Source organism: Tripterygium wilfordii, chromosome 22, assembly GCF_013401445.1.
Source record: "Tripterygium wilfordii isolate XIE 37 chromosome 22, ASM1340144v1, whole genome shotgun sequence".
Classification (NCBI taxonomy): Eukaryota; Viridiplantae; Streptophyta; class Magnoliopsida; order Celastrales; family Celastraceae; genus Tripterygium; species Tripterygium wilfordii.
This window is the reverse complement of record NC_052253.1, coordinates 5,931,007-5,943,044: the sequence shown is the minus strand read 5'-3', so window position 1 is coordinate 5,943,044 and position 12,038 is coordinate 5,931,007. Positions and strand designations below refer to the sequence as shown.

Below are 12,038 nucleotides of genomic sequence, written 5' to 3'. Positions count from 1 at the left end.
TGCCACTTTCTTGTTGGGTGGGTTCCACTTTTGTACTTTGAGAAGTTGGGGGTTCACAGTGATGATAGAGGAGGAGGGTGGGCCGGGCTTACACCCTGACTCGAAGGCCACATACATTCTTGGTCTCCAATGGACTCTCTTTCTCATCATTTGGAGAGAGTTTTTCCAAGCTCAAAGGCATCAGCACCTCGTGTGGTTGAGGCCATTTCTAAGTACATTTCTCTTTATTCAAATCGTAAGAATGATACTCTCTATGCTCTGCTTTAGTAACATTGTAAAGGATTTGAGAGCTCCACATTTAAAATTTTAGATTTCGTTTGGATGGAAGGATAAGACTCTGTATAGTATAACATTATCCTTTAATGAAGTTATCGTCTTATCGGGTGTTTGGACGATTTTTAAAATTTTTGGGATAGTATAATTTTATACAAAAGTGGTTCTTATACAATGTTGGCCGTATAATATTAAAACACCTTCAACTCATTTTTATTTTACAATGAGCGTTTAGTATAAGAAATAACATGTCAAATGACAAAAAAGACCCTCACTTTCACTTTAATTAGGGGTAATCCAAACATAATACCATAAATTTTATATTATAGAAGTCTAATATCATATTCTTTCCAAACACCGGATAGAATTAAATTATACATCAACTTATACAATGATTAAATTATACATTAGATAAGAATATTATATTATCCTATACGGAGCCTTAGAGTCCACAATTTGAATTCAATGGTTTGAGAGGTCACATTACACCATATTTTTATTTTATTCATTTTTAAAATTTATCTACTTTTTCTCCACCTTTAAATTCAAATTATAGACTCTAAAGAATTGCGAAATTCATAAATCCCACTGCAGATCCCTCCATCCAATGATCATTATTTGACTAATAGAGTGCTAAACGGCATCGTTTTGATCATTACACAAACACAAGTAGAATGATGAAACGACACGGGGTCGTATTATGGCAAATAATATATTGCAAATTTGGAACACCAAAAATTATAAGGGACACCAGCGCCATGGGGTCCACAAGAGATTCGGGTATTGTAGAAGATGAATGGGACCCACCAACAAGAAATGCCGAAATAAAAGTCAAGGTCCTGAAGCAAAAGGGCTCGTGTTTTTTGCGTAAGAGAAAGAGGTGGTTCCGTGGTTGGGTCGACGAGGGCCACAAGCTTTTAGTTTAAAAACCATGGCGTGTAATTGAAAGCTCCAAGCGATCCATTCTTAGCCACCAATCTCTGTATCCGCCAGCCACCGATGCCCACCCACTTTTTCCAACTACCATTGCTTTTTCCCCCCCCCCTGAAAAAGCAAATTAATGTGTGTTGTGAGCCTCTAACTATTATTATATGATTTTCTGACCTTTTTTTTCTCCCGAGTTGAGATCCTTAATCAGGGATGGCAAAACCCTGTTAGGTCCAGATGACCTAAGTTGTTCGAAATTCAGATCCAAACACAAAATTTTTATACGGTTTAAAACCGAGTCAGAACACATAAATCTTATATAATTTACTTATCCGGACCCTAACCCGGATTAGATTATTGTCTAGTTTACCTGTCCGAATTTAAACCAATCCAGGTTTGATCAATTAAGCATTTTCAAAATCTAATCCAAGTTAGGATCCATAGTCCAAACATGTCAATATTTCGTTAACGCGTGATATTGTCCGACTCGAAATCGACTCATAATCGATTTTTTGCCATCCCTATCCATAATCATTATTTAGGTGTGCACTTGGTAAATTCATTGGGCATGTGTAATAGTCCACAAACTACACATGAGCTCATGTTTCTGAATGCCAAACAAATCCATGGAAAATTCATATTTGAGGAGCTTATGTCTTCGGAGAGGATTTAACCCTATTTTGCATATTGTTTTAAATCAAAATTAAAACAATAATTTATAAAACTAAATCCATTTACTGGGCCTTTAAAATTAATACAATAATTTATAAAACTAAATCCATCGTATTAAGCCTTTTAAATTTCTTATGGTTATGAACTTATGGCCCAATTATTATTGGCACTTTCGTAGTTTCGCTTCATCTCAAAGGAATGGGAGAGTAAAAACCCTTGGGCCTTGGGCTCAGTCTGATAAGCTCCTAACTCCTAAACCTCTTGTTCATGAATAAGAATTAACATTTGAGAAATAAATGCCTTTAAAATTGATGAACATTATTTGCACCCAATCCACTTTAGTGTGTTTTTAAAGGGTTAATGAAGTGTACTTAGTAAAAAATGTGATCGAGAATGGGAGGTAGCCTGATTGGTCAAGTTGTATGCCTAGGACTTGAGGTCCAGGGTTATATTCTCATCTCAGGGGGGTTTGGGATTTGGGTAGTTTTTCATCCGCTGTGGTGGCCTTCATGCCCCCCAGACATGGCTTTGCCTGTGTGTGACCTATGGACCTTCAAAAAAAAAAAAAAAAGAATAAAAAATGGGATATAAATAATGTTCATCTTAAGATTAATACAATAAGTTACAAAACTAAGCCCATCTTATCGGGCCTTTTTAAATTTCTTATGGGTTGGGTTACTCAGCTACTCTAACATACAGGAATGTGTTATAACTTATAAGAGTGGGGTCAAAATAAAAAATCGAGTGGGGTCAAAGTGTAAATTTAATAAATAGGTATATGATTTTTTTTAATGGGGTCAATGACCCCATAGTGAGTGTTTTGGGTCCGCCCCTGAGTCCAAAAAATACTATGAAACAAACTGAGAACAAAGTGAAATTTTACAAATCAATATTAATAGAAGGAAATGAAAGAAAATCTTTTGAAGTGATGCACATTAGAATGGTGGTCTATTGACAATCACTTGGGTGTTGGCTTAGTTAGTGAATCTCTCTAGGTCAAATCGTATGGGCTCGGGATTTACCATGTTAACTCTTGTGCGTGCATTTAGTCCTAAATGAGATGTTCAAAAGGTAAACACGAAAATGATAAATTTATATAATGTCGTTATTTCAGATAGAAAAAATAAAAGTAGTGTGTTGACATTTTTTTTTTCAAAAATTGTGTTTCTAAAGTTTACATTGTCCACGATGCCCTGATCTTCTTCATTTTTGGGGCAACAATTTGTTTAATTTTATAATTGTAATTTTTATCTTTTATGTGAGAAATTTTTATTTTTATTATTTATTTTTACAATTTTAACTCTGTAAGGCTTGCCAATGCCATTCGTCTTAGAACGGTGCGTTTTACACGATACGACACCGTGACGGTCATGTTTTACTTGCCTTCCCTGTCGAACGTCGATTCTTAAATGTCTAGTAGACCGCATCGGACCCAAATACAAAGAGGGTAGAAACCAGAGTCGAGGGAGATGAGTGTTGCATCAACGGCAGGGTACCTAGCTCGGAGAGCAGCGCAGAAAGAGAGGGTTCGGATCCTCTATCGGCGTGCCCTCAAAGAGACTCTCAACTGGGCCGTCCACCGCCACCTCTTCTATAACGATGTACTCTCATCATTTCTCCTTCCACTCGAATCAGATCCTCTTGTTTTCTACACCTATTTTTTGATTTTTCAATCATTAATTCTTCATTGTCTATGTCGGTCTGTTCCAGGCCGATGTCCTCCGCCTGCGGTTCGAAGCTAACAAACATGTGGTTGGTTCTCCGAATTCTGATTTCTCTCTTATTTATTGGCGATATGAATTACTCATAAAATATTTTGTACAAGTCGTAGTGCAATTTAGATCCTCGTAGAAACTTTAGTTTTTGGATTTTTTTGCTACCAATAATGTTATCTTTCGTTTAGATTCTATGTTATATGATACACACTCACTGAACTTTTTTCCGGCTGGTTTTTTCATTAATTGGTGCTCATGTTTGGTTGCAATGGTGAAACCGTAACAATTCTAATGCCTCTCATTTACAAGAATTCGGCAATCTATCTTCCTTAATATGAATAGAAAGCATAGACTGGTCTGCTTGCATATCTTATCACTACTGCCTGAACCAATGGTTGAAATCTAGCCTTTTTTCTGTTTATAACTCAGAGAATTTATATTGGATTTGTAGTTGTACTGTTATGGCTGTAAGCCTGTAATGATGTTATGGATCATCATTACTCAACTTTATCTGCTAATCTTGTGTTCTTTCTTTTGCTGGTTTTAGGAAGATCTTGATACAATTGATAGACTGATAGCTGATGCTGAAGCACAGCACAATAAGTGGCGGCACCCTGACCCTTATATTGGTGAGTTCCGTGATAGATGCTCAAGTACTTACCAGTTCTTTAGCTTGTGTTCGTTTGGTGTTGTAGTTCGAGAATGTCAACATAAAGAAAGGAAATATTTGTTTCTCATTCAGTTTTTCTTTCATAGACAATTTGGTCTTTTGGCGGTTTTTGGAATGGAGTTTCCTGGGCCAGGCTGTTTCTCTCAAATTGAGTGAATATTTTACCTTCATCTGTAGCCTTAATATGCTATGTTTAACATAAGGGTCTGCATAATTCTAAATAAACCATGTAAGTGCTGAAGTTGTAGGCATCTTCCATATGATTTGGATTATATGGTAATATGGTTCAGTTAGGTTCAGACAAAATTCAGGTCGAATTTTAGAAAAATATCTAGTTGTCTTTACATTTACATATTGAATCACCTTGTAAATGTATTGGAATCTTTTGTTCTTCAAACAACTGTTACTGACTTGCTGTGAGGTCTTCCTATTATTATTGTTTGATATCTGTATTGATATATCTTTGCATAGCATATACAAGACTAAACCATCTTAGATTAGTTAAATTGAAGTTCGTCCAAAGTACCAAACAAAGGACCTTTAGTTGAGTCTGGGAGTTCGTTTAAAATCAGACCCTCTTCACATTTTGGCTGGATTTGAATGTTGCTATAAATGACCAAAACGTTTCGCTTCTCAAAAGTGAGGAAAAAAATAGACTGGAAAAGTCATTCCATTTCAAATATGTCCTAAATTGAAGTATTGAACTATAGAGACAAAATTTTGGCACTGCATTAGCTTAGTCATTAGATGATGAGGCCTTTTCTTTCTGTTTTTGGACATTGTTCAACAACCCTTAGGTTAGTCTTCCACGAAATTCTGACCACTATGGTGGTCAAAGGTTTAAATATTTTATTCTCATAGTCTCTTACTGATACGGTCATAAGCTGACTGATTCGTTTGTGCAGAGCTTCTGGTTGATTGCTTACATCCAGATTGTTAATTATTCTTGGAGTTGATTGGTTTGGGTGCTTAGATATTGCTGACAAGCTCCTTTCTTCTGCTTTTGCTTGCTGTTGTAGCTCAGAACAATATCATGTACAAATAAGAGAATAATATTTTTGAGTTGGAACTTTTTTATTGAATTCCTTGAAGCCATGCCATTTTTTCCACCATTTTAAAATGGAACTCATAGTAGTCTACATGGGCATAGTCTTTTGCATTTGATTGTCAAAATGCAAGACATTTTTCGAAATGCTCATTATCTTTTTCAATTGAAAGGGTATGCAGCGTAAAGCTTACCAAAAAAAAAGATATGCAGCCTAAAGCTAACTTATTCTTTCATGTACAGTTCCTTGGGCTCCTGGCGGTAGCAAGTTCACTCGAAATCCGCCTCCTCCACCAGGGGTAATTATGATAGTACATTTATGTGGTTTTGCATTTTTTTTCGTCTTTTAGTTTTACTCTCAATTATTCATGTTAATAGACCTAATAAAAAGTATTCCATGTTCAATCTCATTTATTTTTTTACATCATGTGCTGCAAATTTTTTTCGTTGTTGGAGCTTACTGGACTTCTTTTTGTCATCAAAGTGAAGTTAAATAGTCGTAATAAGTATCCTTCAATTTTCACTCAACTAGTCGTTAGGTGGATATGTTCAATATTCTTGAGCTTCACTGACATGATAAGCTAACAAAACTTTTTTGGGGATTGATATAATGTGTATACCATTTATTTAGGCATTTTTTAGCTGCAAATCTACAATCTAACCATTGAAAAATTAAGCCTTTGGATTCTTGTCATAGTTTGTTCCTGACCCCATTCTTTATTTGTCCTGTTGGCATCAGATTGAGATTGTATACGACTTTGGTCGGGAGGAACCTGCCTAAAACTGACGTCATTTCCCATGGCAATCAATAAAGGTTTGCCAAATCTTTTTGGATAGATTCTTTCATCAACTCATGTGTGAGTTTAATTAGAGCTTGTTATTGGCCTTCTATTACCTCCAAAAAAAGGCGTTTTGTTGATTCTAAACACACCTTATGAATATTCAATTTGGATGTGACCAAAACATCTGAGCTATCACCGCTGCATTTGACTCTCTATTTTGAATAAAAAGCTTATCTGAACTACCCATATAAATTGTTTATGAGGCTTATTATCTTTCTGGTATATGATTTATTGATCTATTATAAGTTATATATATCCTTATGTAGAGGAACTGGTATGAAATGTAAAGTGTGCATTCCTTTCCTACTGCAAGGGCTTGTGCTGAGTTAAGCCGAGCCAAATAAGGGCTCAGTATCGGACGTATATTGCCTGTGCTATTTGGGGGTGTGTGTCCACCTTTTAACGATTATGCTTCAGTCTTTGACTAGTATCATGAGTTTTTTAAAAGGTAAAAACCACCAAACACCTAATAATTTCATCAAATCATAATTTTATGATAATTTTATACTATATGGAGATCGTCCTCTGCTTCAAACGGAGCTTTAAGGGCTTGATACACACAAGCAACATGAGCATACCAGAATGAAATTTTGGATGATAAAATCAAACACGATATCCAGCATTTGACAAATCAAAGACTCCCCTTTTTCTCAACAAAAGGTAGGACGAATATGTACTCAATTCGAAGAGGAAAACGAGAAACGCAGTTCACGCGAAGTAGAAGGTAGGACGAATATGTACTCAATTCCAAGAAGGAAAGAGGAAGGTGGATGTGCCAGAAGCTTCTACGGGGTTGTCATGGAGAACCTCTGTTACGCGAGGAAGAGGAGTCTATTATTGGATCCGGGTGAGTTCTGGTTGAATTGGGTTAAAATGATATGTTCAGATCTCAAACGAAATGTTGGATTATTATTATTATTATGTAGATAATAGTGAAGTACCACAACCAGTGAGAAATGAAGAGGACTGTGAGAATCTTCCAAGCGATGAGACGTGGTATAAAAGCTATACGGATGGTGAAGATTATATGGAGGATATCAATAGTCTGTCTATTGGAAGAAGACTCAAGTGCTCCCATTATGAATGAATAATATGAGGATATCATTAGCTTGCCATTTGTCCCCGTTTAGTTTCTTTAACCCCATGTTTTTACACCTTTATTTTGTCTTGTCTTTAGAGTTTCATTTTATAGTTTTTTTTTATAATTTTTATTATTTTGTCTTGGTATAAATCTTTATTCTTGAATGCAAGTTTTCAAGCTTCTTTCCTTGTGAATGCTATTATCGACCATGAGGGAGCAAGTGAATTTCATTCTAAGCACCTAGATAAATCATTCATTTGAGATTAATTAATGTATAATAAAAGAGGAAGTGCCCTTTGTTCTATTACAATCATAATCTCTTTGTTACAGAAAGTGAAAGATGACACCCTCCCTTTGTTGCTCTACAGTAGCACTATTTGACATAATTAGAAGTAAAACAAAAATAATTTAACCTCAATTTGCACAAATTGAAGAATGCCAGTTCTCACACTGTGATCCACTCTTGATTTATATCATTTGGGACGTCTAAAGAAAATATCATCCAGACTCTCCTTTATGTGGTTGGCAATTCTGTTGGCATTTCTTGCAACTCCCGATGCAACGAGGCCTGCACTTCTTCTAAACCTGAAAATTTATTTAACAAGCGTTGATCTTTAGGCCATGTTGGAGAAGTAATCCAGGAAATGAAAAACAAACAGCAGATTAAGATCCATGCTGATTAGCCTTTATCTATCAACTTCCTTTCTTACCTACTTAAGTAGTCCTCCCCTGGGGAATGAGTCGTTGGCCTGTGCGTTCGAGGTTCGGAAATAGTACCATCATCTACAAGGAAGTAAATCAAATTACAAACATCATCATGCAGCACATCTAGAATAAATACTCCTCCACAAAGCCTCCCAAAAAAGGGTAACTTTTAGTCGGAATATCCATTTCTAAAGGAGATCAATTACTTTTCGATACATTGATGATGCAAAGGAGATAAAAAGTGATCAAAAAGGCTGTACCACAACTACGTATGACAGGAAAGTGGTGCATAATTTTTCGTTTTCAGAATATTAATCTAGCATGATTTATGTGAATAACAACTATAATCCATCAATATTTTAGCTAGGATTTCTGAACCTACATTATTTGAGATTAAGGCTTTGATGATGGTGAGAATGAAAATCATTTGTAAATGATTGGATGTGCTTTGGTTATACCTCTGGGTTACATACTTACATGATCCAATTTTGCTTCCAGATACTTAAAAGAGATTAATAATAGAAGTTTCCCAAACACAACCCCAACACAACATTCACTAATTTTCCTACACGGATCAAAGAGCACTCACAAGCCTGGTGCAGTCCAAAAAAACAGACATTAATTTTTCCAAAAAATTGCACTATACTTGAAACGAGATATTACATTTGAATGACCTGCAGGGTTACCAGGGATGAAATTCTTCACATTAAGAGAATTTTTAGTTACTGTCAAGCAATCAGTGTGGAGTTTCTAAATGAGAAGACGACGTAACACTATAATATAAAATTAGTTCATTTTTTCACAGCACTAACAAAAGATGAACAGGATGAGGAGAGGATGTCGGATTGTTATTTGATGAAAATACAACTAAAAAAAAAGACATTTCAATACCTCCACTCTTATGAACATGAGCAGGAACACGCCTAGCTGTTGAAGGTTTATCCAGCAACACCTGGACCACGAGCAAAGCATACAAGAATTTAATTTGAGGGAAATACAACACAACACCAATATACTTGGCTAATCATACTTCAAGTTGCAAGCTTTGAGAAAATTAGATGCTAGTGTAATATGGAGATTCATGATAAAGACTAGACACCTAAAAGAAGCTTAGTACTTAATCTTTTATGCAGCAATTATTGCATCTCAAGAAAGAGTACAAAATAACCAAGGATCTCTTGCCCTAGTGATTGCCTCCGTAAGATTTGAGCAAAGACAAGGTGCCAAGTTCAAGTCTACTCTCACGCTATTAATAATAATAATCATTAATAACAACAACAACAACGTAAACAAAAACCATTGGCTTTATTTCATTAGCAAATTTGCAGGAATAATGTGGAAAGACACCAGAGCTCTTAAAAGAGTTGAATCTCCTTTGCAATCAGCTTTAAAGGTTCAATACAAAGTTTTTTGGGTTCCCAGAATTTGTGCCCAGCACAACACACATGCTCCACACAAAAAAGGAAAAAAGAAGAGCAAGCTTCTAAGGTATCCTTTGCAATAGTATAAATTTTACATGTAGTTTACGAATTGAAAATTATGACTTCGGATTGTTTACGTTGCTCTAGATAGTAATCTGGTGTATTCTTAAAGACAATTGTTTCACTGTCTGATCATATTACAAGCACATCATATTGTAAAACCATCATTTCGGCAACCAATGTTTTCCATGATCATGTATCTGGAAGGGTAAAGCCCCTCCAAAAGTGTCTTCTGCTGGGAGGTTGTAAGGGGTAAAATTCAGATCTCATAAACTTTTAGAGAGAGGTATTCAATTTTGTCAACAAGCGCATCCTTCGCAAAGCTAATCTTGAGTCTATCAATCATCTTCTTCTGCATTGTCCTTGGGCTAGTTACATCTGGAGGATTTTCTGGAATCTTGTTGGCTTGAGTTGGTTCCTCACTGTTCTGTAAAAGCTGAATTAATGGCATGGAGTAATCTATGAACCAATAAGACTAAGGGGAAGAATCGGTAGTTGGTCCCCATGGAAACTCTTAGGGGGCTTATGGAAAGAGAGAATTTGAGAAATTTTAATAATAGGGATTGTTATTAACAATATCTGTGCCACTTAAAAACTTTTGTGCTTAAATTCTTGTAACAATCTACTTGAGGCCATTTATTTGGCAACTTTGTCATTTACAGTGCACCTTCTTTGTGCCTGTTCAATTAAAAAAAAAAAATTCTATTCTAAATTTGGTGTATTCTAGCGTAGATCATCCACTAGAGAGAGAGAGAGAGAGAGAGCAAGGAAGGGAGGGAAACGCACCTAGTGCGTAACAGGATTACAAAGGAGCATTCTTTAATTCGTTATTTTTTGTAAATTGTAAGAAGTTAAAAGAATCAATAGCCAAAACTAACAGGATAAATACAGATGAAGTTCAAAATTTAAAAAAAAAATGGATAAAAAGTTTCATAAGTCAAGTAGAAAATCAGAAGATATAACCTCGAGACCAACACACAACGGCAATTCTGCCGGTCTATTCTTCTGATTGGTCGAAGAATCTTTATTTTCCAAGTATATTGAGTACCCAACACAAGCATATTTGAAGTCTGTAAGTTTGCGGCCCTCTTTTGAAGCTTCCAACTCAGTTTCTCCCACCATATAGCTAGGTACTGGTCATGCACTTCAACTGTCAGCACATATCTTAAAGAGGTGGTTTTGGGGAATAAAAGCGTCAATTAAATATAGTAATGAGCTGAAAATCAAATAGTAATTAGATAACATAATCATGTCACAAAGATGTTTCTAAAGGCACAAAATTGAGGATATCATGGTAAAAAAAGTGTTATTCTTTGATTAGATGCATATATTAACTAACACTTTAACGCATATTAGCAAATGAGTAAATGACCAAGCTCAACTCACATCAAGTAGGCATACAAGGGAGTCAATATTAACCCTAGTCATTATGCATGTTTTACAGTGAAGTAAAGGTTGCATTTGGAAGAGTTAAAAAAGAAGAAAAATTGGATGTAACATGTCGGAGCTTGTTGAAATTTTAGAACCAAAACATCATTTCATGAGGGACTATGTGAGGAAACTGACATTTAAAACAGTTCAAGAGACCTTGTGGTTGAATAATTTGTGCAAGCACAAGAAAATTCTACACAGAAACATAGGGTGGCTTCATGAAAACCATAAATTGAAAGATAAATCATGTAGTACTATAAGTTATCAAGGTAATCAATTATGTGATTTTGTGACTGAAAATATGAAGTTTTAGCCAGCTTAAAATATGAACACACTACCCATGTCGAACCAAGATTAACACACTACATATGAGCTCTCATGTAAACTTTACATAGGCAGATTCATACTTCACCATGTAACTTACAAGCATATCCCTTCGCTGAATGTTTGATATAGGGATTTTTCCTCAATTTTTTATACAGGTAAAATTAGGGATCAGAACTAAGCAACCTCTTTGAAAGACATTTTCAATCAATTCTCCAACCTGAATCACTGACAAGCATATCCCTCCATGAAAATAAGAAATCAGAATAAAGATTTCTAATAAAATTATTCAATTACACATATCTAGTCAATTTACTAACATCATCGGATGAAATGCACGCACATACATGTAATTAGATATAAGGATCCATAGCAATACCTTGGGGGAGGTTTCTGGGTATGCCAACGCAGGTTGGATTCCGGGATTTGGTTTTGAGAACAGAAGAATAGTATAGGCATCCCTTGCATGACTTTCCCTTGTATGCTTTGCTGTGATTGCTACCATTGTTATTGGGGCCGCTAGGGTTCTCAATTTGAGAACCTCGACCTCTTCCTTCTTCTCTTCTATTCATCTCCATCGAAGAACCTTTGTGACTCCTCCGCTAGAGACTCCCCGTCTGTTTACCATTTAGAGAGAAGTTCCTGTTAATTCGTGTAAGTACTAAGTACCACCTCGTCCTGTATTGCCGTTTTGAGATTTGAGTAGGGGTGTAAACGAGTGAAGCTTTTAACCAATTGTTCGGGCTCGAGCTCCATTAGGCTCGACTTGAGTTCGTTTAAGTTCGAACTCGGGCGAGCTCGAACAAAGGTAAAGGCTTGTTTAATATTCTAGCTCGAATTCGAGTTTTCAAGTGTTCGGCTCGAAAGCTCGG

At 35.9% G+C, this 12,038-nt stretch overlaps 2 protein-coding genes across 2 annotated transcripts; one reads left to right on the top strand and one right to left on the bottom strand.

Moving 5' to 3' along the window:
* The first annotated feature begins 3,293 nt into the window (after positions 1-3,293).
* Positions 3,294-6,343, top strand: LOC119991181 (NADH dehydrogenase [ubiquinone] 1 beta subcomplex subunit 9-like). Its single transcript, XM_038837429.1, has 5 exons — positions 3,294-3,473; positions 3,583-3,624; positions 4,135-4,216; positions 5,546-5,601; positions 6,042-6,343. The coding sequence occupies exons 1-5, from the start codon at positions 3,342-3,344 to the stop codon at positions 6,081-6,083; spliced, it is 354 nt and encodes a 117-aa protein (XP_038693357.1). The 5' UTR covers positions 3,294-3,341; the 3' UTR covers positions 6,084-6,343.
* Positions 6,344-7,466: 1,123 nt separating this feature from the next.
* On the bottom strand, positions 7,467-11,857 carry LOC119991180. Its single transcript, XM_038837428.1, has 5 exons — positions 11,546-11,857; positions 10,375-10,544; positions 8,822-8,882; positions 7,936-8,008; positions 7,467-7,810 (listed from the first exon to the last, which is right to left on the bottom strand). Exons 1-5 carry the CDS (start codon positions 11,742-11,744, stop codon positions 7,699-7,701), a joined length of 615 nt encoding a protein of 204 aa, XP_038693356.1. The 5' UTR covers positions 11,745-11,857; the 3' UTR covers positions 7,467-7,698.
* Between the last annotated feature and the right edge of the window lie 181 nt (positions 11,858-12,038).